General features: G+C 37.4%; 1 protein-coding gene across 1 annotated transcript in view; it reads left to right on the top strand.

Moving 5' to 3' along the window:
- TSPAN13 (tetraspanin 13) overlaps positions 1–21,710 on the top strand; it is a 29,896-nt gene extending 8,186 nt beyond the window's left edge. The window contains exons 2-6 of the mRNA XM_005550051.4: positions 13,735–13,902; positions 14,569–14,649; positions 15,322–15,435; positions 16,544–16,657; positions 20,639–21,710. Coding sequence (XP_005550108.2) covers positions 13,735–13,902; positions 14,569–14,649; positions 15,322–15,435; positions 16,544–16,657; positions 20,639–20,713 — 552 coding nt within the window. The 3' untranslated portion in view covers positions 20,714–21,710. The remainder of the gene's footprint in view (positions 1–13,734; positions 13,903–14,568; positions 14,650–15,321; positions 15,436–16,543; positions 16,658–20,638) is intronic.
- Positions 21,711–25,531: the final 3,821 nt, after the last annotated feature.

The following is a 25,531-nucleotide window of genomic DNA, read 5'->3' as shown; positions in this document are numbered from 1 at the left end:
TGGTAAGGTTTATTATTTTCATGGAAAAAGAAGTCAAGACCCAGGTAACCCAGGGCATGTGCACAATTCAAGCATATTGTCATGGGCCCAGTCTCCGTCAACTTTCCTGCCCAACTGTCCTTGGCATGCCGCCAAATTACATACAAAACTCTAGGTACCATGAATTGTTCCATGCCAGGCAGAAGATGGTCTAAAATGTCTTTCCTTGTAAAGCTTTGTCTTTTGGGGGAAACAGATCTATTGAAATATTATTGACACAGTAAGGCGAATATACTTGAAGTGTAGCATTTGATAAGTTTTGGCATATGTGTACACCTGTGAACCCATGACCACATTCAAGACCTCTGAAAATCTCCTCATCCTTCTTTGAAATCCCTTTTTCCCACCCCTAAACCCCCCTCCTAGTCTGCAGGCAACCATGGACCTGCTCAGTGGTAAAACTTACATTGGTGTTACATTTAGTAACGCCAAGGAGGGTGTTTGTAGAAAAAAGATGGGACATTCCTCTGGCTCATTGATTCCATTCTTCTTTTGATGGCAGAGTAAGAAGCTTTAGGGATGTCTTTTCAGCTAAAAGGGAGTGCTCATGGTTTTAAAAACTTATTGACAAGGTGAGAATTTAGATTTGGGGTTGGTAAGGAAGGTGGTCTCAATGGTGAAGGTAAATAGGGTCAGTGCAAATTTGCAGGTATTAAAAAATTGTGATAAACACAAGGTGAAGCTTATATTAATCAGGTTACTTCATGGGTTATCGATGTTCTTGAAACAATCATATTGGCTCATATAACTGGGACATCCAATAGTTGAGTCATAAGGTTTTGTGGGATCAAGGGACTCAGAAGTCGCTCGCCCCTTTCATCTGCTTTTCAGCTTAGCTTGCCTCTGCTTGGTTTCTTTTGGGGGCTAGATCTTTCCCTGTACATGATGGCCACTGGCAGAATCAATGTCGTCCTTATAGCTTGCTAGGTCAGATGAACCTATTGTTTTTTTCCTTTCAGTATTCCTTTACCGATCTTACAGGACACACTTATTGACCCTGTTGGCTTATGGACCCATCCCTTGGATCAATCACTGTCGATAGAAGGATGGGCAACCATGGTTGGTAGGCCAGAATTTTGTGTGTCTGCTGCTGATGATGGTCAGAGGGGCCAGTCATTAATGGTTGTACTGGAAATATATGTGTTAGGTTGCAAAAACAACACATGTCTAGGACAGAGGTCATTCTTATTCTGGGCAGCAACTTTCCCAGTTCTTCTATTCTTAATTCTAGCATATCCTAGCAATTTCTTCATCATCTGCAAGTCTCAGTATAGTGGTTTAATATTTCAACACCTGCATATACTGGATTATAAAGAACATTATGCATATATCTTTCTTTGTTCTTTATTTTTATTTATTTATTTTTTGAGGCAGAGTCTCATTCTGTTGCCAGGCTGGAATATAGTGGCGTGATCTCAGCTCACTGCAATCTCTGCCTACCAGGTTCAAGCGATTTTCCTGTCTCAGCCTCCTGAGTAGCTGGGATTACAGGCACGCGCCACCATGCCCGGCTAATTTTTTTTTTTCTTTTTGTATTTTTAGTAGTGACAGGGTTTCACCATGCTGGCCAGGCTAGTTTTGAACTACTGACCTCGTGATCTGCCTGCCTCGGCCTCCCAAAGTGCTGGGATTAAAGGTGTGAGTCACCGCTACTGGTTCTCTTTGTTCTTTAATACCATTATTGTATATATCAATCCGAAAGATACATAAACACTTGTTGCTTTATGTTAAAACAATGCTGTTTGCTAGAGTGATCTCAAATATATTGTTTCTTAATTCCAAGTAGAATTTCTTGTTCTTCTATTGTAGACAACACACAGTGTGCTCTTCTGCTTGTATGTGAATGTACGTGTATGTGACAAAATTTCTGAATCAGATAAAAGTAAAAAAGCACAAAATGAATAAGCTTAACATTTTGTAGTTAACTAATGGAAAGGTCAAATGAGTAGAGGGCATTACTGGTCCTTAACACATCACTGTGTGACCAAATCTCATAGGAAGTAAATTAAAGAAATGCTATTCAAATACCTGTTGATATGCCTATAAAGCAGGAACTACAATTTCTTATGCATTATAATAGTGTCTTTAATATTACATCTCAGTGTAAAAAATTTCTTAAATATATTCCTAGGCACTATGATGCAGTTCTATAGGGAGAAAAAAAGTCACATTACTCCTCACCTATAAAATGAAAGGAACAGTTTAGAATCTCTAGCCAGGTACTTCAGTGCCATGGTGACCTCTCTCTCTCTCTTTTTTGTTTTTGTTTTGAGACAAGGTCTTGCTGTGTTGCTCAGGCTGGTCTCCAAACTCCTGAGCTCAAGTGATCCTGCCTCAGCCTCCCAAAGTGCTAGGGTTATAGATGTGAACCACTACGCCCCACCTGTGCTGTGGTGTTCTGTGTTTGTGCTGTGAGCCCTGGCTAAAAATTTCTTTCTTTTTGAGACAGGGTCTTGCTCTGTTGCCCAGGCTGGAGTGCAGTGGCATGAGCACAGCTCCCTGCAACCTTGACCTCCTGGGCTGAAGCTATCCTGAGTCAGTCTCCCAAGTAGCTGGGGCCACAGTTGGTTGCCACAGCACCTGGCTAATTTTTTTATTCTTTTAGTAGAGACAATGTCTCGCCATGTTTCCTAGGTTAGTTTCAAACTACCTGGGTTCAAGCAGTCCTCCTTCCCCGGCATCCCAAAGTGCTAGGGTTACAGGCATGAGCCACTGCGCCTGGCCTGGCTGAGAATTTCTATGTTCCTTGCTGTAGCACCTTCCTGTTTATTCACCTTCATTAGACTCTATTCACATGTACACTTGCAGTTTTGCCATTGTCACTTTCTCTTGGGGTTTACTTGAGGAAGAAATGCTAGTTTTAGACACTTTTTAATGACCAGTTTTATGATCTTGCTTTGGTGTACCTTTTCCATTACAGCTCCTTTAGTTCTCTTTTTAAAACTCTTTTAATATGATTCGTCTTTCTTTGTCTTAAAGAGAAAACGGGAAAGGTTGGTGCTTCCTTGCTTATAAAAACATTACTAGCAATGAATTAACAGATGCTGCATAATTCCTTTTTTAGCAGCATTCTGTCTCCCAAAGGGAAGGAAACTGTTTGTCATAGGTGTACATTTACTTTCTATTACAGTTGATTTCATAAGAAAACTGTTATTATAATAGAACAAAAGATTCTTTGGAGTCCCTTTGTCTAGCAAGTTCTAGTGACAAACCTAGGCTTTTTAATTATGCAATTAGAGTTAACTGTTTGAATCAACAATTTTTAGATCACTGGTTTGGAAGACCTCATATAGTCTTATTCTCTTCACAGTTACAAACCAACCATAACAAATTATTATCACTACCGAGAAATAAATTGTTTTATTATTATCTTTAAAAGTCTCCTTTTTAGTAAAGTTAAAGATACGCTGATAATCAGATCTTATTAGAGGCATATTATAAATCAGGTGTTATAATTTTAAAAGTTAACTTGGGTATTTGGGGGATTTTTAAAATAATGTGTTAGAAACACTAGTCATACACAGGAAAACACATTGTTTTTGACTTTTTAAATGAACAAATCCAACATACTTTTGGTTGTTTATTAGAAAATTGGTTAGCACAAACAAGTTTATGATGTACAGTTTCACTGTTGCTGTAATAAGTGCAAAATTTGTTTTGGATTGGACAGTTGAGTCTATGTTTTCTTTCACCTTTGGGAATGGTCCTTACAAATGAGAATGTGTATTTGCATGTGCATGTGTGTGCGTATGTGCACCTAGGAGTTGGGCATGAAAATGGGGCAGGGCAGTGTCTTGGTTCACATTTGAGACCATCTGACTGTGATGAACCCAGAGCATTGCCTTCTGTTATAAACATGTGGAGAATCAGCAACTTACTGCCTGTTGCCTTCAGTTGTATACCACCTTCATTCCCAAGCCTCCTCTTTCCTAAATAGGAACAAATTATAGGAGGGAATGTGGACTGCACTTGAATATACATAGATGGGAATCGATGTGAAATATTTGAGAGACAAGTGAGACTGTCTAGATTTAAGTAGCTGGGTTTGGGAGATCGTGGGAGCTAAGGCTGGTTGAGGAAAAGTTGAACTAATTTACAGAGGAAAGCCAAGCAGAAGAATTTAGAATTGGTGACTTAGTAAGAAGGGGGTTGTTACATTTTTCAAGGCTAGTTTTAATTAGGAAATTTCATATGTGCAGGAAATAATGCAGTAGACCCCTCTGAACTCACTGGCTTTATAAATTTCACATATGCCAGTGTTTTTTTTTTTTTTCTCTCTCTTTTGAGATGAGGGTTCTCTGTGTTGCCCAGGCTGGAGTGCAGTGGCTATTCCCAGGTGCAGTCACAACGCTCTACAGCTCAGGACTCCTGGGCTCAAGCAATCTGCCTCAGCTTCCCGAGTCCCAGCTACTGTTGAGACTATAGGCACACCACTGAACCCAGCTAATCTGTCTTTTAAGAAGATAAATGTTGCTCTATAACTAAAGGCCCACTCTCCAGTCCCTTTCCCATTTTCCTCTCTCAAAGGTAGTCACTGTCCTGAAATCAAGATCTGTCATTTGCATGAATATGCACGACAGTGTCATATGTTACATACATTAATCATGTACAAATAACATATAGTATTGTTTTTTGTGTTTGAAAGTTTATATAAATGATATGTTTTATCTGTATTTATGCAACTTGTTGGATTTTCTTTACATTTTTGAAATTTGTCAATTTAATAGAAATAGATAAAAATCATTTGTATTCTAATGTGTGATCACACTAGAGTCTGTGAATTCCCTAGTCATGATGTTTGCAAATGTTTTTAATTTTTTACTGTAACAAACAAGGCTGTGGCAGAATCCTGGTATATGTCTAGTTGGGGACATAGGTGTTCTCTTGGGGATTAACCTAGAAACAGAATTGCTGGGGTAGTAAAGGATACATATCTTTAATTTTCCTAGGTGTTGTTAATTTGTTACATAAAGTGGCTACCACAATTTGTATTTCTACTTATACACGAGTTCTAGGTTCTTTACATTCTTGGTGTCGTCAGGCTTAATTTTTGCCAGTCTAGTGCATATGAGATGGTATTTCCTTGTTTTAATTTTTGTTTCCCTGATTTTTGATGCGATTTAACATTTTTCATGTGTTGGTTGACCTTTCAATTTCTTTTTTTTTTATTTTATTTTATTTTATTTTTTTTTGAGATGGAGTCTCGCGCTGTCACCCAGGCTGGAGTGCAGTGGCCGGATCTCGGCTCACTGCAAGCTCCGCCTCCCGGGTTCACGCCATTCTCCTGCCTCAGCCTCCCGAGTAGCTGGGACTACAGGCGCCCGCCACCTCGCCCGGCTACTGCCTTTGACCACTTTTCAGTTTGCTTTTTGTCTTAAGTTCATTTGTAGGCATTTTAATTTTAATTTTATTTTTATTTTTGAGATGGAGTTTCGCTCTTATTGCCCAAGCTGGAGTGCAGTGGTGCCATCTTGGCCCACTGCAACTTCCTCCTCCCGGGTTCAAGCGATTCTCCTGCCTCAGCCTCCCAAGTACTTAGGATTACAGGTGGGTGCCACCACACCTAGCTAATTTTTTGTATTTTTAGTAGAAACAGGGTTTCACCATGTTAGCCAGGCTGGTCTTGAACTTCTGACCTCAGGTGTTCTACCTGCCTTGGCCTTCCAAAGTGCTGGAATTACAGGCGTGAGCCACCGTGCCTGGCCTTGTAGGCATTTTTAAATATTCATGTGTGCTGGAAATATATTCTCCTAGTCCTAGGCTTCTCCCACATTTGTCTTGTATTTTTCACTGTACAGTACAGAAGTTTAAATTTGTAACAGGTAGGATGGTATGGTAGGCAAAAACACAGATCTACAGCCAGGTAGCCTGGGTTCATATCCCAGCTCTATCCCTTCCTTGCTGTCTAACCATGAGCAAGTTACTTAAGATCTCACTCTGTGCACAGCTTTTCCCATCTGGAAAATGGAAGCAGTAGTACCTACCTCTTAGGAATTTTGTGAAGATTAAATTAGTTAATAAATGTAAAATCCTTATAATATTTTCTTAAACAGAGTAAATGCCATGTCAGTGTTATATGTGCGTTTTTTGAAACTTGTTTCAAAGACATTTTTCCTTACCTACAAAGTCATTAAAATTTTTTCTGTACTTTTAGGTTGTGCTTTTAAGCCCAGAGTTTATGGTTTGAGGTAGGGATAAATAATATCAGTTTTCAAAATGAGAAGGTGATTGTCACAAGGCTACTTATTAAAGCCTACTCTTTCTCTACTGACTTAGAATTTTACCCGTCTCAAAGACTACGCTGCTGGCTTATTTAGATCTGTATCAGTTACCTGCTTTAATGACTGAACCATTAAAATGAGGTATTTGTCATATCTCTTATTTTATTTTTTTTTAGACAGAGTCTTGCTCTGTCACCCAGGGTGGAGTGCAGTGGCACGAGTGCAAACTCTGCCCCCCAGGTTCAAGCTATTTCTGGCTAATTTTTGTATTTTTAATAGAGACGGGGTTTCACTATGTTGGCCAGGCTGGTCTCGAACTCCTGACCTCAAGTGATCTGCCCGCTTTGGCCTCCCAAAGTGCTAGGATTACAAGCATGAGCCACCATGCCCGGTCATTATAATAAGTTCTGATATTTTTAGATGGTTTTTAACTTAGTTTTTAAATTTTATGTATTTAATTTTACTTAAAAAAAAAAAAAAGGAAATACATCCAAAATTTGTAGAGTCAGGCTCAAGTTTTACAGACATGGGTGAAAACAACAAGGGTGGCATTCAGGACAGTTAGATTGAATCACTGACAGGACTGATTTGCTACCCAGGAGCATTTCTTCTTCATGGTTCTGGTGACAGTGCAGCTGGGCTGAGAAAACGTGCAGCAGATACAAGCTTTTGTCCTTAATCTTTATCTCTGTTTATTTTACGTCTTTTTTCATGTGCTTCAAATACATTTCACAATTTTCTTCATGAAGATCTTGGACTACTTTTGTTGGATTTCTTCATATATACCTTATATTTTGGGGGCATATTACAAATTATAGACTAAAAAGTACATGAAAAAAATTTTTTTGGTGCATCGGCATGTTGTTGATTTTTGTATATTGATTCTGTTTCTAGCAACTTTGCTGGTTCTTACCAATTTTAATTTTTTTTTTATTTTTTGGATTTTCTTTGTAGATACACCTAATAATTTGTGAATAATGAAAGCTGTGTTTCTCTCCTCCCATTGTTCTTCTATATTTACACTTAGTTGTCTAAAACCCCACTATAGTGCTGAATAGATGTGGTGAAAGCCCACACCCTGTCTTATTCCTGAATTTTGGAGAAAATGTTTACGATTTATTTTTATCTTTCCATTGGCTAGAGTAATCTTTCCTGTCTTTTGTCACTGAGTTTGATTTTTGCTTTGGGTTTTTGATAGGTATTTATCAGTTAAAAAATTGGGAAGGATTTATTATTAATCTTTCTCTTAAATAATTTTGCCAAGGGCTGTTACTTTTTTCTCCTTTAATGAAGCTTTATGTATTCTTTCTATTGTAAGTTTCTCTTCCTTCTCCTACCATTGGGTTTGTTTTATGTGGCTCTTTTTTAAGTTTGCATTTGTAAAAATATCGTTTTTTTAATAGATTTTATTCCCCCTTTAACTTTTTATTTTATTTTTTCTTTTTAATATTTTTAAATTTTTTTTATTATTATTATTTTTGAAACGGCATCTCACTCTGTCACCCAGTCTGGAGTGCAGTGGCACGATCTCTGCTTACTGCAACCTCTGCCTCTCGGGTTCAAGCGATTCTCCTGCTTCAGCCTCCCAAGTAGCTGGGATTACAGGCGCCCACCATCACACCCGTCTGTTTTTTAAAAATGTTTTGGTACAGACAGAGAGTTTCACCATGTTGACCAGACTGGTCTTGAACAACTGACCTCAAGTGATCTGCCTGCTTTGGCCTCCCAAAGTATTGGGATTACAGGCGTGAGCCACCAGACCCAGTACCCTTTGATCTTTTTAGTCAGTTTAAAATGTTTTGTTTTAGTCTCCTTCAGTTAGTTCTGTCATCTCAAGTTCTTGGGAGCTTTTATCCTTCTTTTGTTATATTTGTCATATCTCTCTCATGGTAAATTTTTTTCTTAGTCATTTTGTGATTTATTGATTGGCACAATGTTTTTATTTTTTTCTTTGGAAATCCTGTATGGGCTGGGATTTGGAAGGGTCCATCCTGAGCAAATTTTGGATATGCTTTTATGAGCTTTTCTCCACCAAGTGCCATCAGCTTTTATTTGAAATGTTTGTCTTGAGGATTCCTGCATGCCTGAGGCAATGCACTCTTAGACTGCAAGCATGGGCATGGTAGGCTCTTGTTTGATAGGCTCGTGTTTCTCTTTCTTGCGGACTTTTTGAAGAGACTGACAAGTCTTTACTGTCTTTCTGGATAGATTGTTGTGGTTTTTCTCTAACCCCTGACACTAAAAAAACAGCTTTCTGGACATCCCAGTTATGCAGGAGTCTCAGTTACACTTCCTAGCTCTGCTACGAAACCTAAATCCATTCCCGTTAGGGACTGTTCTGACGCAGGAACTCCTTGCCCACCTGCTCATGGGACCCCAGAGCATCAGCTGTATGCTTGCAGTTCTAGCTTTCAGTTCTCCTTTCATTTCTGACCTGTAGGAATTTCTCATAGTTTCTCTGTGCTCAGTTACATATTTAAATAAAATGTTACAATCTTTTCAGTGTTTTAAAATATTTGTAGCTGAAAGGATTCTATGGTAGCTCAGTTGCCCATGTTCCAATAACCCTCTGTGGTGGGCTAACACACTCCAAAAAGTCGTTCATATCCTAATCCTTGAAACCTACAAACACGTTACTTTATGTAACTAAAAGGGCTTTGCAGATGTGATTAAATGAAGAATCTTGAGATGGGGAGATTATTCTGGATTATCTGGGTGAGCTTTATGGAATCACACAGGTCCTTAGAAGAGGGAGGAAGGAGGATCAGAGTCAAAAAAGGATGTGCATATTTGAGGGATTTGAACATGGTATGCTGCTGGCTTTGAAGACAGAGGAAGGGGTTATATGCCAAGGAATGCAGTAAACCCCCAAAAACCAGACGAAGCAAGGAAACAGATTCTCCCTCTGCAGTTTTCAGGAGTACAACCTGACCAACACGGCCTCCAGAACTGTAAGGCACTACATTTGTGTTGTTTTAAGCCACTACACTTGTGTTAATTTGGAAAAGCAGCAATAGGAAACCCTCTTTGATGGTTTTAGAGGACTGCCTGGTAGTGGTAATTAGGGTAGATGGAAAATTATATTGAAGACACAGCAGAATCAGCTTGGTGAGGAATGCCCTTGACAGAGGGTTATATAGAAGGAAGCAGCCTCTTTTTTTCCCCTATCTGCAGGAAAAGAAAAAAACAGAACAGAGGTACTTGTGAATATTCTAGATAACATTCTCAATAATAGCATAATGCCTAATCTGAGAATTAAACTAGTGCTCTTTTTCCTCTTTTTGGTTGTAGAGATCTTTTTTTTTTTTTACATTTACATTAATAGATTCTCATTATTAATGAGCCTATTAGTTGGCAACTGAGTGAGCATTGAAGAGTTTCCTCATTTTGCCAAAACGATGAGGCAAATAGTGTATTTGCTTTGCTGGGAGGATGCTGATGAGGGCACCAGAACACTTTACCCCAGCTACATGGTAAGGGTTCCACTGATGGTAAGATTCCAGGCAGGTTCTATAAGAGTGAGAGGTTCCTATTTTGTCAAACTCCAAATAGATGAATTGTTCTGTATTTCTTTTCTAGGACTGCTGTAGCAAATTACCACAAACATGGTGACTCAAAACAACAGAAATTTATCCCCTCTGGACCTGGAGACCAGGAGTCCAAAATCAAGGTGTCCACAGAGTCAGGCTCTCTCAGGGACCTCAAGGAGAATCTGTTCTTGCGTCGTTCATTTTCTGGTGGCTGCTGGCATTCCTTGTGGCTGCATTAGTCTCTGTCTCTTTTTTTAATGTAACTTTCTACATTGTGTGTGTCTCTCTCTAATTTCCCTGTGCCTCTTTCTTAAGGATACCTATTATGACATTTAGGGCCCACCTCATAAAAGGATACAACATTTAGGACCCATCTCATAATCTAGGATAAGCACCTCCTTTAAAGATCCTTAATTTAGTTCCATCTTTTACCATATATGATAATATTTATTCTTGGCCAGGCATGGTGGCTCATGCCTATAATCCCAGCACTTTGGGAGGCCGAGGCAGGTGGATCACCTGAGGTCAGGAGTTCGAGACCAGCCTGGCCAACATGGTAAAACCCCGTCTCTACTAAAAATGCAAAAATTAGCTGGGCATGGTGGCATATGCCTGTAATCTCAGCTACTGGAGAGGCTGAGGTGGGAGAATCACTTGAATCCGGGAGGCGGAGGTGGCACTGAGCCAAAATTGCACCATTGCACTCCAGCCTGGGTAAAAGAGCAAAACTCTGTCTCCAAAAAATAAAATAAAATAAAATAAAATAAAAATTATTCTTTTGCTACTTAAGGTTATATTCACAGAGGGGTCAGCTGGCCTATTCTATTTTTCTGGATTTTTTTTTTTGTGTGTGTGTGTGGGAGATTATTGTTCTGTACTCTGACTCACCTTATAAAAAATCTCTGGTGTAGCAATTATTTGTCCTATTGTAATTTTTCATTTTCTTTTGTACTGACTTCTAGAGCAAGGGTCCAAAGACTATATAGGTCACAGCCAGATCCATCTCATTGAAACTGTTTTTATACAGCCTGCTAGCTTAGAATGGTTTCACATTTTTGAATGTTAAAAAAAAAAGGAGGAATGATATTTTGTGATACACTACAATTATATGAATTCAAATTTTGCTATGTATAAATAAAGTGTTATTGGAACACAGCCCTGCCTGCTCATTTGTTCACGTATTGTCTGTCACTGCTTTTGTGTACAGTGGCAGAGTTGAATAGTTGTGGCAGAGACCATGTAATCTACAAAGCCTGATAATAAATAACTGGCCCTTTGCAGAGAAAGTTTGCCAAGCCCTGTTCTAATAGGGATGTCTTGTCTCTGGCGTTTAACACACAGTCAGCATCAAGTACTTGTTGATGAATAATTAACTTTCAATTTAACATTTAAGCATGTGTAACTTTTAATATTCTCATATTTAAGAATTTCAGTAATATGGTAAGGTTGTAGTATAATTCCCAAAAGGATTTAAAGAATCTTTTAAAGATCTTAAAGAACTATGGGGTTAGAAGAATTTTATTAATAATACCAGGTTGTTCATGCTTCTTATCTTTTTGGCTCTAAGACTTAAAGGATACAATGTAGTTTTCCCTGTGAATTTACCTGAATTAGGATATGCATCACACCCAGGACTTGGATGTTGGCAAATGTGATGGTTAATTTTATATGTGAACTTGGCTAGGCTATGGTGTCCAGTTGTTTGGTGAAGCACTAGACTGGATGTTAGTATTTTGTAGATGTGACTAACATTTACAATCAGTTGACTTTAAATCATATTACCTTCCGTCATGTGGGTGGGCCTTATCCCATCAGTCGAAGAGCTTAAGAATAGAGATTAAGATTTTCTGAGGCAGAAGGAATTCTGCTTGAGTTTCCAGCCTGCTGGCCAGCCCTACAAATTTCTGACTTGCCAGTCACGACAATCATGTGAGCCAGTTCTTTAAAATCTCTCTGTCTCTGTCTGTTTCACCGTTGGTTTTTCACTCGGTAGATAGATAGATATAGATATATTTCCTACTGGTTCTGTTTCTCTGGAAACAAATACAGCAGGCTGCTCTGATGTCTTGCACATGTGGACCGTCTTCAGTGTTTGGTACCATGATGCAGCAAGGATGCTAAGCATAGCCCTCCTGCTGCGCATCATCCAGTTCTCCTTCTTCCTTCGCACCTCCTTCAGGCTTCTGTCTTGTACAGCTCCCGAAAGGAAATGTGTTAAATTTGAATACCACAGAGTCAGAAATAAGCTCACTTGTGAAGGGGCAGAGGACTTTTTCTCAGTCCAAGACTGTTTGAAGTTGTGAGAAGACTGTCAGTGTGTATGATAAAATGAAACAGAGGCAAATGGGCCTGCTGATGAGGAGCAGTTGGGAAAATGAGAAGGACTAGGTGAATTTCTGAGTGGCAAAATTTGTGAAAATTTTTGCCTCTGCTTGTCCCTCTGAAAAGAAAAGCTTGCTGGGTGTACCGACTGCAGTGGAGCCCACCAAGTCCATGTAACTCTCTAATTTGATTCTATTATGCTGTAGATGGTTCCTTTTATTTTCAAGTTTTGTCTCTTTGGCAAAAAAAATACAAAAAAAATTTTCTGTAAGAGTACAAATAGACACTCATGTAGCAGTTTTGCTTGTATCTCTACATATGTAAGAAGGTTTACTATACCAGTAGATGTTAAATTTGCCTGATAAACTATTATATTACATATGAAAATTTATACATTTGAGCAGAAAAAGATCCATTTGAGTAAGTGGTAATTTATGTTTATATTTCTAAGCAAAGTTTATCAGGCTTTTAAATGGTACTAGAAAATAGATATTTTGTGTTTTGATTCTTCCTAATTGGGTATTATGCTGTCAGATTGCGCCAGAAAATGGTTGATCCACGATTGAAGTGAAGATACTGTTTCCTTCCTGTTCAACAACCTGTCCCCCATTCCTCCCCTAATATCTATGGACGCTTCATCTTCTATAAATGAATCATCATCTTTATGTGGCATACTATTTTTAAGTGGGATTTTAAAGAAGTGATGTCATTTTGAGTTTTACAGGTCATAACCACTAGGCATGTGCTCTTCAGCCAGTGTTGTTTTATAAATAATATGGATAAAACAATTGGAATATCAAATAATTTCGTTTTGCTCAGAATACTGGTTCCCTTTAAATAGCTAAAGTCTCTTACATTCTTTTTATTCTGCTAAGAGTTTTAATGATCTGTCTATATATGATTTTTAATAAAATAGATGATGACATTTAAAGCAATTAATTTCAGCAGCAATTCTATGAGCAGTTTTTGAGTATTCCCCAGGGACCTGGTCTTGTGCTAGATTCTGGGGCTATATAGCGAGGTGAAAAGATGTGGGTCCTTGCTCTCAAGTTGCTGTCAGTCTTCTAGAGAGTCAGGCTTGGAAACACAATGTGTGATGAAGGGAACGAGAGAACCATGTTCCAGGAACAGAAATAGACCAGACAATGGAGGGATTTATTTAGTCTGTTGGGGACTAGGGGGGCTTCCCAGAGAAAATTACAGTGCATTTGGGCTTTGAAGGAAAGATAGGTGATGTCCATTTGAAGAGATCAATATGTTGGACTGAGATTGGCATCTAGAAGTTTTTGCGTGTATGATTTCTTCAAAATCTTAAGTAGCATGCGTTTAGGCTCTACAAACAGATGACTTCTGAGGCTTTGTGAGAATTTTGGGTGTTAGCATATTAGTCTTTTTTTTTTTTCTTTTGCAAGAATAAAGCACGACTGGGGATTAATGTAAGTTGTTAAGAAAATACTGCCTACTGAGATCTTCTGTGTGTTCTTGTATTGAGTTTTAGGTGCTTATTTGTAAGAGACTAAGTAGGCGCCTGAAGGATGTTGTTGATATTTAATTAACTGGTGTTTTCCCCATTCTCTCTCTTCTCCTTCATCCTGTACCCCTGTCCCCGGGTGTTTTTGCAGTTGGTTAGTCTGCTGCTAATTGGAATTGCTGCGTGGGGCATTGGCTTTGGGCTGATTTCCAGTCTCCGAGTGGTCGGCGTGGTCATTGCAGTGGGCATCTTCTTGTTCCTGATTGCTTTAGTGGGACTGATTGGAGCTGTAAAACATCATCAGGTGTTGCTATTTTTTGTATCCTTTTTAAAAATCAAGATTTTACCCTTGATGACTATTTTAATGGTTACAACTAATTGAATATTATCACTAGGAAATTTATTGCCAGAAAGCAACTCTAAGCAAGCCTTATGCATATTTGTTCAAGAACTATTTGAAACATTTCTTGGGGTAATGTTATTGTATGTTTTCATATTCTCACCCTGCCCTTGTGACATCCTGAAGAATATATTCTGCAAGTTCAGTGTAGTCCTATTTATCATGTATTGTAAATTCAGAGTTAAATTGAATTGATTTGGTGACTTCTAGGCCCTTTTTTACACATTCATGTTTGGTTGAGAATTTCAGTGTTTTTTAGACTTAATATTAAAAAGCTTACATGTATTTATCTATACTTATTTCTGTTTTGTATATGTAAGAATTTTTATTTTATTCTGAATGAAATTCTAATCTATTTTTAGTTATGTAATTATCATGACTAGTATTTTTCTATATAAATTTGATACAACTGTGTATTACCAAAATAATAATATGTGTATCCTTTTTGAACTTCCTCTAAGTGCCATCTGTTCTGTATTCTGGGTTAATTGCTTCTCGTGCAATCTAAAGTTGTCGGTACCTCTGTACCTCTGTTTTATGCCATTTTAAGAATATTTAGAAGTATCCTTAACTTCTAACTCTCAGTATATGATTATTCTCTTAGTTGTATTTATTGTTCAGTTTTCTGTATCTTGTGCTTGTTTAGCCCTGAACCAGGAGCAACAGGTAAGCTAAGACTTTTTTCTTCTACTTTATTATACCACGTAGCATGAGTATGAAAAAAAGGAGAGAAATGATTAGAATATAAAATAATTTCATCTTGCGCAGAATGCCACCTTCACTCTGGATAGCAAAACTCTGTTGTTCCCTTTGCATTCGTGCAGCAGGTTGGAGCCGGACACCATCAGGTGTTGCTATTTTCTGTATCTTTTAAATCGGATTTTGCTCTCACTGGGTAAAAAGTGCTATGGCTATAAGATGTTCCCCCAATCTTTTCCCACCATTATGCAATGAAATATTTGCTCCAGAATGTTTGCGGCTCCGTTCTAGCAATGACTGTTTTCAAACTCTAATTTGTAGACAAATTCAGGTTTCTGTCATGGAGCAACAGAACTTTTGCCTTGTTAACACCCTGAGAATTATGCCTTTGAACCAAGTGCTTCTTTTAAATTGCATGTAAATTCTTTTAAATGCATGTAAAAAATTAGGAGTTTTTCATCCTTGGGATAGAAATAGTGCCTTAATTTTTGCTGCAAACTGAGGAATAAGCCTTTGAAGAGTTTTACTGATTTTTAAAATAAAAATTATTTTAGGTACACAGTACTAAAAGTTACAGGCTCCAGCTTTATACATTTTCTGCAGGGATGACACATTTTACATATTAAATACATTTGCTAGGGTCAGCTTCTGGAGGTTGGTTGGAACAGTACGGCAAGCGCTCGAAATGACATCCAGAGAAATCTAAACTGCTGTGGGTTCCGAAATTTTAACCCAAATGACACCTGTCTGGCTGTAAGTACATTGTATATTATATGTTTTTGGAAATGTATTACATACAGATAAATAATGATTAACATGGAAGAAATGGACTTTCTGATGCTGAGTTGTATTTCAGAATTATTTTATATATATATTTACATTATATTTCCATGTCCTCTGTTACATCATTTGCCTGTTCTCAAATACCCACTCCAGAGAGTGCTGAGAATTTCAAGGCCCTGTTGGACACAGATGCTAATGGTTTATTGTCCCTAATTTCTTCCCATCCTTCTCTTCCTAGAACAAGTTATTAAAGAAATAACATTAGGTCAGTTCATGTGTTCATATTTTGGGGAAACTCCTGTTATCACCTCCCTGAGCCCTAAGCTGAATATTTCCTCAATGAGGCTTCTTTTGTGAGATTATCTCCTTGTATGGGGTCTGTGTTATGTTTCTGTTGCTGCATAACACATTATTACACAGCAATAGAAACACATGGCTTTACAGTTTAGTGGCTTTAATATCCATTTAGTGGCTAAATACCCATTTATTATCTCACAGTTTCCCTGGGTCAGGCTTGGCTGGGTCCTCTGCTCACTTGGCTGAAATCAAGGTGTCCCATCTGAGGCTGCAGCCTCATGTGAAGCTTGAGGTCCTCTCCCCACGCTCAGTGGTTGTTGGAAGAATTCAGTCCTTGTGGCTGTGGGACCACCCCTGTTTATTTTGCTGCCTGTTGGCTGGAGGTCTCTCTCTGCAACTAGAAGCTGCTGTCAGGGACTATGTTACTCTTTCACGATGTGGCAGCATCAAAGTCACCATGAGAATCTCTCCATTCTGTTAAGATGGAGTCTTATGTAATGCATAATGGAGTCTTATCTAATGTAACGTAACACGGAAGTGACTGTCCTATCATATTCACAAGTTCCATCCATACTCAACAGCAGTGATTGTACAGGGTGTGTACACCGTTGGGGTGGGAGTGCAGGAGTCTTGGGGGCCATCTTAGAGATTTGCACACTAAAAAACCAAGGCCTCAAATTGGATGTAATACTCTTAGACACTAATTTTGTGTGTATGCCGTTTTTATGTGCTTTTTATGAATGTATTTTGAAGTAAAAGTTTTTTACTTTAATTGGTGCAGAGCTGTTTTAAAAGTGGCCACCCGTGCTCGCCATGTGCTCCGATCATAGGAGAATATGCTGGAGAGGTTTTGAGATTTGTTGGTGGCATTGGCCTGTTTTTCAGTTTTACAGAGGTATGTGCAAATAACAATATTTTTCCTCCTTTGTCACAGAGGTTTCTGTTTTGTATGGCAAAGGGCCTTGATTCTTGTAACGTTATCAGTGAGCATTTTCATTGAGAACTAGCACTGTAAAAAGAGGAATCTTGGTTCAGAATTAAAAGATCTTACAAGTCTATCAATAGCACCAACTTTAGGACCGGGTGAAATGCTTGATCCGTCTCCTCTTAGGTAAAATTTAATGAACTAATGAGTGAGGTTAGACTGAATTATGTCTAGGATCTCTTCTATTTCTAGAGTTGTATGATGAATTATAATTTTAAGTTTAATTTGGAAAAGGTAGGAGATTCACATTCTTTAATGATTCACTTTCTTTAATATGTATGTTAATATCTATAATACACAGACATACTTACATAAAAAGATATGCTTTGAAAAATTACCTTCCTACACCATTTTTCATGCCCCTGTTCCTAGCCTTCTAAAACCTATGCATAATGTCTATATGTGTATAATGTACTGTGTATAATATGCAATATATAGTACATTATATATATGTGTATTTATCATATATTTTATTCAAGTTTAGTTTCTTTTTTTCCTCATCAAGAATGAAATATGCACATTTGGCTGTCATTAACAGCATAGGAAAAATGAAGACCAAGATTAGTATTCATTTTTGATTTTTATTTATTTATTTTATTTATTTGTTTTGAGACAGAGTCTTGCTCTGTCGCTTAGGCTGGAGGGTAGTGGTACGATCTCGGCTTACTGGAAGCTCCACCTCTTGGGTTCAAGTGATTCTCCCACCTCAGCCTCCCACGTAGCTGGGGTTACAGGCATGCACCACTACACCCAGCTAATTTTTGTATTTTTAGTAGAGACAGGGTTTTACCATGTTGGCCAGGCTGGTCTGGAACCCCTGGCCTCAAGTGATCTGCCGACCTCAACCTCGCGCCCGGCCCAGTATTCATTTTTTTAAAATTCCCTCTGACTTCCCTTTTTAGTTTGACCATTTTTTCATTTCACTTTTTCTCAGAAAAGAGCTATCTGACTTATGAGTTGGTTGTGACATTAATTCTAGAAAAATGATATACAACTTGAAAAGAATTCTGTGATTTCCCTTTTTTTGTTTAAAAACCATAGATTTTTGTTATGAAAACTAAAAAACACAGATAGAGAAAAACAGGAGTGAGTAATGCCTCTCCACACACCAGCTAGAGTCAGCAGTTATCAGAATTTTGCCACGTGGCTTCTTTTTTATATCTGGAATTTATTTTGAGAATTTAGTTCTTTTGAGCAGCCCAGTTTTCTTGTCATCAGATCACACTGCCTTCAGTTATGCTATTTTTTAAAATAGAAGTTCTTTAAAAATAGAACTCATGAGTCTTAGATTTCTAAAGTGTTCTTTCATGGAATCCTGCTTTATATCTTACATACTATCTCCTTTGGAAACCTGGCTAGAGATTTTTATAACTTCTGCAACCTGATATTTTTTGGTTAGTGATAGTGGTAGGCTCTCTCACTTTTTAAGTTTATATTTTGCTTAATATTTCACAGAATCACAGATTCTCAGAATTTGAAGGGATGCAGTTACTTAGCTGATGACTTCTCGTAGGTGAAATAGAAAGATTTGATTTGAACTATTTATTATACCCTTAAGCAAACCTAAACCATGAGAGAAACATTGATTTAGAATCTGAAAAAATGGTACGATGATTAAAATATGTTCTTTGTAGTAACTTGAGAAAATACAAAAAATTATGAAGATGAAAAATTAGATGTAGCTACTAAAATTACCTACTCAGAAATAATCATTTATATTTTGGCATATTTCCTTCTGCCTGTTCTATATTTAATAAAATGAGTACCAACTTATTGCCTGTTCTACATATAATTTATTTTTCTACATATATGTTTTCATGTTATGAGCAATATATTTTGGTGACCTACTGCACACTGGGTGTAGGTTCTAGAGACCGCATAGTTGATGATGATGTTTAATCAAAGTTACCTTTGAAAAGTGCTCCCTTAATTATGAGCACTTTTGTAAGCTTGAGGTTCAATAATTATCCAGTTTTGATCTTTTTGCATTTTGGATGTGGCCTCCCCTTCCATCCCTCTCTGAACAATGGGGCAAGGAAGGAGAGAGATTTTCCTCTTTTGTCACTTATAGCCGAGTTGGAGGAATACAATTCTGGTAAAATGTGGCTCTAGATTATGAGTATTTAGTATGTTTGATTGCTTTGCTTCCCCTAAGGACTGTGATTTATACTCTCAGTGTATATCCAGGGGTGATAGTCAAAATATTAACATCCTCAAAAATTCTGACCAGAAGCTCCCTGTGCCAAAAACTTCCAAGGTGGGGAGCTTTGGCAAATGATGGTTGGGCAGGTTGACATGGGGGCGGGGGGTGTCAAAGAAGTAGTTGTTTAACAACAGATATGTAAGTATTTCCGTGTTGTAAAAGCTGGTGTGGTTGAGAACAGCCAGTGACATGTCAGATTGCTGAATAAAACCACAAAAGTGGGGTAGTTTATGGGCTCCAGGTTTGAACATGGGCTCTACCACTGAGGACCTGTGTGATGATTCTGTTTAACCTCTTGTTGCCTCAGTTTCCTCACTGGTAAAATGACAATATTGTATCTATTTTATGAAAGCTGTTGGGAGGATTATATGAATTTGTAGTTTGTAGAATGGTACCTTTCATAAAGAACTCTTTGTTATGTTTGTTAAATCAATTTCTTTTCCCCCGTTAGATGGATTCCAAAAGAGATGACTTTCCACGTCTTCAAATCAGGCTTACCTTTCCTTGATTCAACCTGCAGACCTCAGTCCACCAGCCCATACATGTTGTAGCTATAAACACTGCCAGTTGTGAACCTTACAGTAATTTGTGGATTCTTATTGTGGTCAATGGAGAGAATCTGGGACTTAGCTAATTCTCTAGAAGTAGTTTAAAAGGGCTAATGGTGGCTACAAAGTCACATAAACAAAATTTAGGTTAAAAGTTGGCACACGTGTAAAGTGGAAGATACAGTTTAAAATTCATTTTATTCTATTAAAATTTTGTATCTTTTTTAGTCTAAAAAGTTAGAATTTTCATTTATTTAAAATAAACCAACTTTGAAATAGAAACAGAGCACATGTTTCTTAATTTAAAAAACTGTACTGGCTAACAATTTAGTGAACTTGGTGTGGGAAATGGCACGGTAACAGCTTAATCGCTTCCTACCAAGAGAGGTAGGAATTATAACATTTTAAATTTCTGTGTTGGAAAATTTATTCATTTTAAGATTTTTGCTGTTGCTTACATTTTACTGAATCTAGTTTATTCCTGAATTATCCAAATATATGCTACTTTAGCTATTTAGACTACTGAGACTTTAGTTTTCCATATTTCTGCTGTAAGAAGTTACTTTGCACTTAGTTGCCTAAAACAACACAAATGTATTGTCTTACAGTTCTGGAGATCAAAAGTTTAAAATAAAGGCACCTTCTGGAGGCCCGGATCACCAGCCCCCCGTTTACATCTTCAAAGCCAGCAGAATTGCGGCTTCTCTATTTCCCTTTACTTCTGCTATCACGGTGCCTTCTCTCCATGTTTCTGACTCTGTCCTTCCTGCCTCCCTCATATAAGGCCCTCTGTGATTATGTCATTGAGCCCACCTGGGTAATAATCTCTTTATCTCGAGCCGCTTAACCACACCCACGAAGTCCCTGTTAATCTGTAAGGTACCATATTTGCAGGTTATAGGAGCTAGGACATGGACATCCTTTGGGGCCAGTCATTCAGTTTACCACAGTGTTCGTTTTAATTTTTTCTTAGAGTGCCTTGTGTGGTTTACTTCATTTCAAAAAGAAAAACAATCCCTCCCTGTTGAACAAAAAGATGCAAAGCAATTCACATGTTCCAGAGTTATTTTATGGATAAACTGAAAAAACATACAGAAATGTTACTTTCTTTTTCTGCTTTTTTTTTTCCCCCCATTCCAGATCCTGGGTGTTTGGCTGACCTACAGATACAGGAACCAGAAAGATCCCCGTGCGAATCCCAGTGCATTCCTTTGATGAGAAAACAAGGAAGATTTTCTTTCGTATTATGATCTTGTTCACTTTCTGTAATTTTCTGTTAAGCTCGATTTGCCAGTTTAAGGAAGGAAACACCATCTGGAAAATTACATTATTGATAGTGGAATTATATATTTTTACTCTATGTTTCTCTAAATGTTGTTTTCTTTTTCCATTGCTGAAAAATATTTGAAACTTGTGGTCTCTGAAGCTCAGTGGCACCTGGAATTTACTGTATTCAGTGTCGGGCGCTGTCCACTGTGGCCTTTCTTAGCATTTTTACCTGCAGAAAAACTTTGTATGGCACCACTGTGTTGGTCATATGGTAAATCTAAATGTGCATCTCACTGGTATAATTATATGTAGCACTGTGCTGTGTAGATAGTTCCTGCTGGAAAAAGAGTTGAAGTTTATTAAAATCAGAAAGTATGAGATTCTATTATGTTAAGGGAAATCCAAATTCCCATTTTTTTTTTTTTTTGTCTTTTTGGGAAAGATGTGTGGTGGTAAAATGTGTTAGTATAAAAATGATAATTTACTTGTAGTAGTCTTTTATGATTACACCAATGTATTCTAGAAATAGTTATGTCTTAGGAAATTGTGGTTTAGTTTTTGACTTTTATAGGTAAGTGCAAAGGAGAAGTAGTTTCATGAAATGTTCTAATGTATAACATTTACCTTCAGCCTCTGTCAGGATGGAACGAGTTTTGAATAATCAGGAAGTATATCTATATAATCTTGATATTGTTTTATAATAATTTGAAGTCTAAAAGACTGCATTTTTAAACAAGATACTATTAATGCGTTGGCCCACGTAGCAAAAAGATATTTGATTATCTTAAAAATTGTTAAATACCTTTTTCATGAAATTTCTCAGTATTGTAACAGCAACTCGTCAAACCTAAGCATATTTGAATGTGATCTCCCATAATTTGAAATTGAAATCGTATTGTGTGGCTCTGTATATTCTGTTAAAAAATTAAAGGACAGAAACCTTTCTTTGTGTATGCATGTTTAAATTAAAAGAAAGTAATGGAAGGATTGATCAATGAACTAAGTGAGGTGGAATTCTTTTCCTTCTCCTTTAGGTTCTCTCTGTTGGACTTAGAGCTGGGTACTGCTATTTTAGTGTATAATCAAGCTGTGGAAATACATTTCCAGCATTAATGTCTATTGGTAGTCATCCTCAAATCCTTTCTGGAAATGTTTCAGTGGCTAATGTTATCTCCATAGTGATGAAGAGTTTTTCTAAAAAGAGAAACCATTAATATTCATTTGGGAAAAATATGTAAGTTCTTTCCCATTACTAAAAATTACTAATTTATTGTTTTACATTCTAGGTAGCATGTGGTATTTTATTGTCTTACTGGGTTTTTAGACCGAGAGAGGGTAAATGGTTGATCTATAGAATTTTAGAGCATTTTGTAGGTTTGTCACTTCTATGACTTTGCAACACTAGCTAGTCTTCCAAGGAAACAGAATTGTGCCATTTTCATAATGTCATATGAGCTCTGGGGTAGCCCTGACAGTGTCCCCACTTATACCATAAGATGAGATTATAAGTGACACATGAAGGGAGATTTTATTATTATTTTGTTATTATACTATACTTTAAGTTCTGGGATACATATGCAGAATGTACAGATTTGTTACACAGCTATACATGTGCCATGGGGGTTTGCTGCACCTATCAACCTGCCATCTAGGTGGGAGATTTTAAAATTCTATCTTCCTTTGAGGCATTTGGCATTTTCCATGTTTGTTTTGTTACATTTTGAAATTCTTATAAGGCTCTAGAATCTCCTAATATGATACTTTCCTTGGTACAAATGATTATATGTGGAAAGCGCTATTCCATAGAGAATCAGCCCTTACCTTGGTTTGTGCTCTAATTGCAGTGCCCTTATTTGGGTCAACCCAGTATGCTTTATGGATCATCTGAAGTTAAATGATGCATCCTGGAAATTCTAACAAAGGAAGATCTCTCTTCTGTTCAAATATAGATTGACTGATGTCAACCCGCCTCAAGTGTGTTACTTAAAAAGCAAGGTGCAAAGAGAACAGCTGTCAGGGTGAGAAGTCTAAACACATTTTTGAAAGTAGCCTGGTGCTGACAAAATGCATTTAATCATGCTCAAGACTTCATGAAATTGAGTTCATTAAATTAGGATTTTAAATCATTAAGGCTAAGCAAAACATGTGTATCTAAATATTAAATAAAACAAAATGTAAAGATATCTAAGATGTTAAGATTTTAGTAAAATAAGTTAATGAAAAAGAAAGTCAGGGTCTGGGAAGTATGAATATTTAGGACTACTAAACTGTAGGATTATAAGAGTGGGTATTGACAGCCACTCAAGAAATACACATTTTCAAGCACCAAGGTTGTCTCTATCAAATGAGTCTGGGCTTTCTGTTTTCTCAGGCACATCTGAAGGTGATAGATTACCTAACACCTGCTGTGATACTTCCTGTGATCTTTGTGTCTGGGTGCATATTTAGTGGAAAAAACCTCTGAATAAGTCCGTCCTGAATTCCAGATGGCCCTGCTATGATCCTGCAAAGGTCATCCTGATCCCAGGATTAGAGAGGGCCACTGCCCACATGCACAGAAATGCTGCCACAAACACGTAGTGTCAGAGGAGGATGAGTTTCAGATCAGGGTCTGTCCTTGAATTACAACAAAGGGCTGTAAGGCAAACCAAGACCCTAGATGTCCTTTCTTCCCAAGCCTAGCATTTCTTTAAAAAGGAACTGTACTACTTAAAAAAAAAAAAATCTCTTATTCTCTATTTGCACATTCCATTTAGAGGAATATTTTTTGGAACATTTGCCGAGTCAGCCTTGATGTTAAGGGTTAAATTTTATATAGAGAATATAATACTGATGCAAAGGAAAAAAGAGTTCAGCTATAATTTCTAAAATCTGAGCTCGTTGTAGCTTAAATTCATCTCAGATACTCTGTTATCTAAGCAACAATGTGTTTGGTATGAAAACCAGTTTTGCATGTTCAGCCTAAGTTACATGCTGCTGAATGGAACCTTTCACAGAAGGAAAGGAAACCAGAAGTGTGGCTTTTAGTACTTAGTTTCCTTGAGCCAAAACCACCTCCTACAGTTTTTCTAAATATTTGTTTAACTCTGTTAAAGTTTATTCATTATTTTGCATATACACTAAATACGTGAAGCTGTTTCAATTTTTAGCTGGTACTAAAAAAGTTAGAACCAAATTTTTCCATAGTATTTCATAGGAGAAAAACACTTTCAGTCATTGTGATTGTACAGACATGATCATTCACATGTGAATTGTTTTTTATTAGAGATGACAATAAAGTTAAAACCCAGTTTTTCCGGGGACCTGGATAAGTGGGGGGATTGGTATAAAGTTTTGCTCTATATTTGGTACATTTGGGGCTAACAGATAATTTTTAGACCAGGCTTTCTATGCCAAATGAAATTATAATATGTGTTAGTGAATGTGTTTTAAATAAGTTTAAGGGAGCAACCCACCCTTTCCCCAATACCTCCACTCCACAAGAAGAGGAGAGGGAGAGAAGGGAACGGGGCTCGTCACATTGATATTTTTCTTAAAAATGTCATAACTGAGCAACTGTAGTCATTGGAATACCTCTTGAAAATATGAGAAAGGGGAAAATCAAACTCCTCTGCAATGTGCCAGGCCACTTCTCATCCCTCTCCTTAGGAAAACCAGCTTTTGGAATTCATTTTCAAATGAGGATTTGAGGCCTGTGAGTTAAAATATATGTCAAAGAATGGACTTCGACATCCCTTGGAGGGTGAAACCACTTTGCCTACTTTTAGGATCTTGCTTTTCATAGGTCATGGAGTCCTAACTTGACAAGTAGCCTTTTAATAGGTTAAGCTGACTTGAATTGGACTTTGAAGTCAAGGTCCTTGAACTGAAGGAAGTTCCATTCTTGCCTTAGAGCTTTTAATGATTTTCTCCTGACTTGTATTCTTATCAGTGATTGCTAGAGGGTTCTCAGTAGACTACTTAGAATTACTGAATTAAAGAAAGGAAGAAAACAGAGTTAGACAGTCACAGAAGATCATTTGAAGAAGATGGTTGCTCTGAAATCAGCAAAAATGGTTTAATTAGGCATGTTGACTGTCTGTGTAAATGACTTTTACAGATGATTTATGTTAGCTACATTTTTTTAAACATTTAATTCCTGTTTTTTTCTCCCTAAGCTGTTGGATCTCAGATAAAACTGAAATTTTTGTTATTGTGGTAAATACATATAGCATAAAAGCTATCATTTTAACCATTCATAAGCTTGTAGTTCAGTGGCAGTAAGTATGTTCATATTGTTATGCAACCATTGCCACCATGGATTTCCATAACTTTTTATCTTCTGTAACCATTAAGCAATAACTCTTCATTCCCCTCTTCCCCTGGTGACCTCTACTCCACTTTCTATATGAAAACTATTCTGAGTACCCCATATAGGTGAAATTGTATAGTAGCTGTCCTTTTGTAACTGGCTTATTTACTGAGCATAATGTCTTCAAGGTTCATACACGTTGTTACAGGCTGGTCTTGAACTCCCGGGCTCAATCAGTTCTCCCACCTCCGCCTCCCAAAATGCTGGGATTACAGGCATGAACCACCGCGTCCAGCCATGAATTTTCTTCTTTAAGATTGGATAATATTTCATTGTATGTATATGTCACATTTTGTTTATCCATTCATCCATTGGTGGACACTTGAGTTGCTTCCACTTTTTAGCTATTGTGAATAATGCTGTGAGCGTGGGTGTATAAATATCTGTTCCCTGCTTTTAGTTCATAAGCATAT

This window comes from Macaca fascicularis, chromosome 3 (assembly GCF_037993035.2).
Source record: "Macaca fascicularis isolate 582-1 chromosome 3, T2T-MFA8v1.1".
In the NCBI taxonomy this organism is placed as follows: domain Eukaryota; kingdom Metazoa; phylum Chordata; class Mammalia; order Primates; family Cercopithecidae; genus Macaca; species Macaca fascicularis.
Note: the sequence above shows the minus strand (reverse complement) of the source record. Positions and strands in the feature narration are given on the sequence as shown.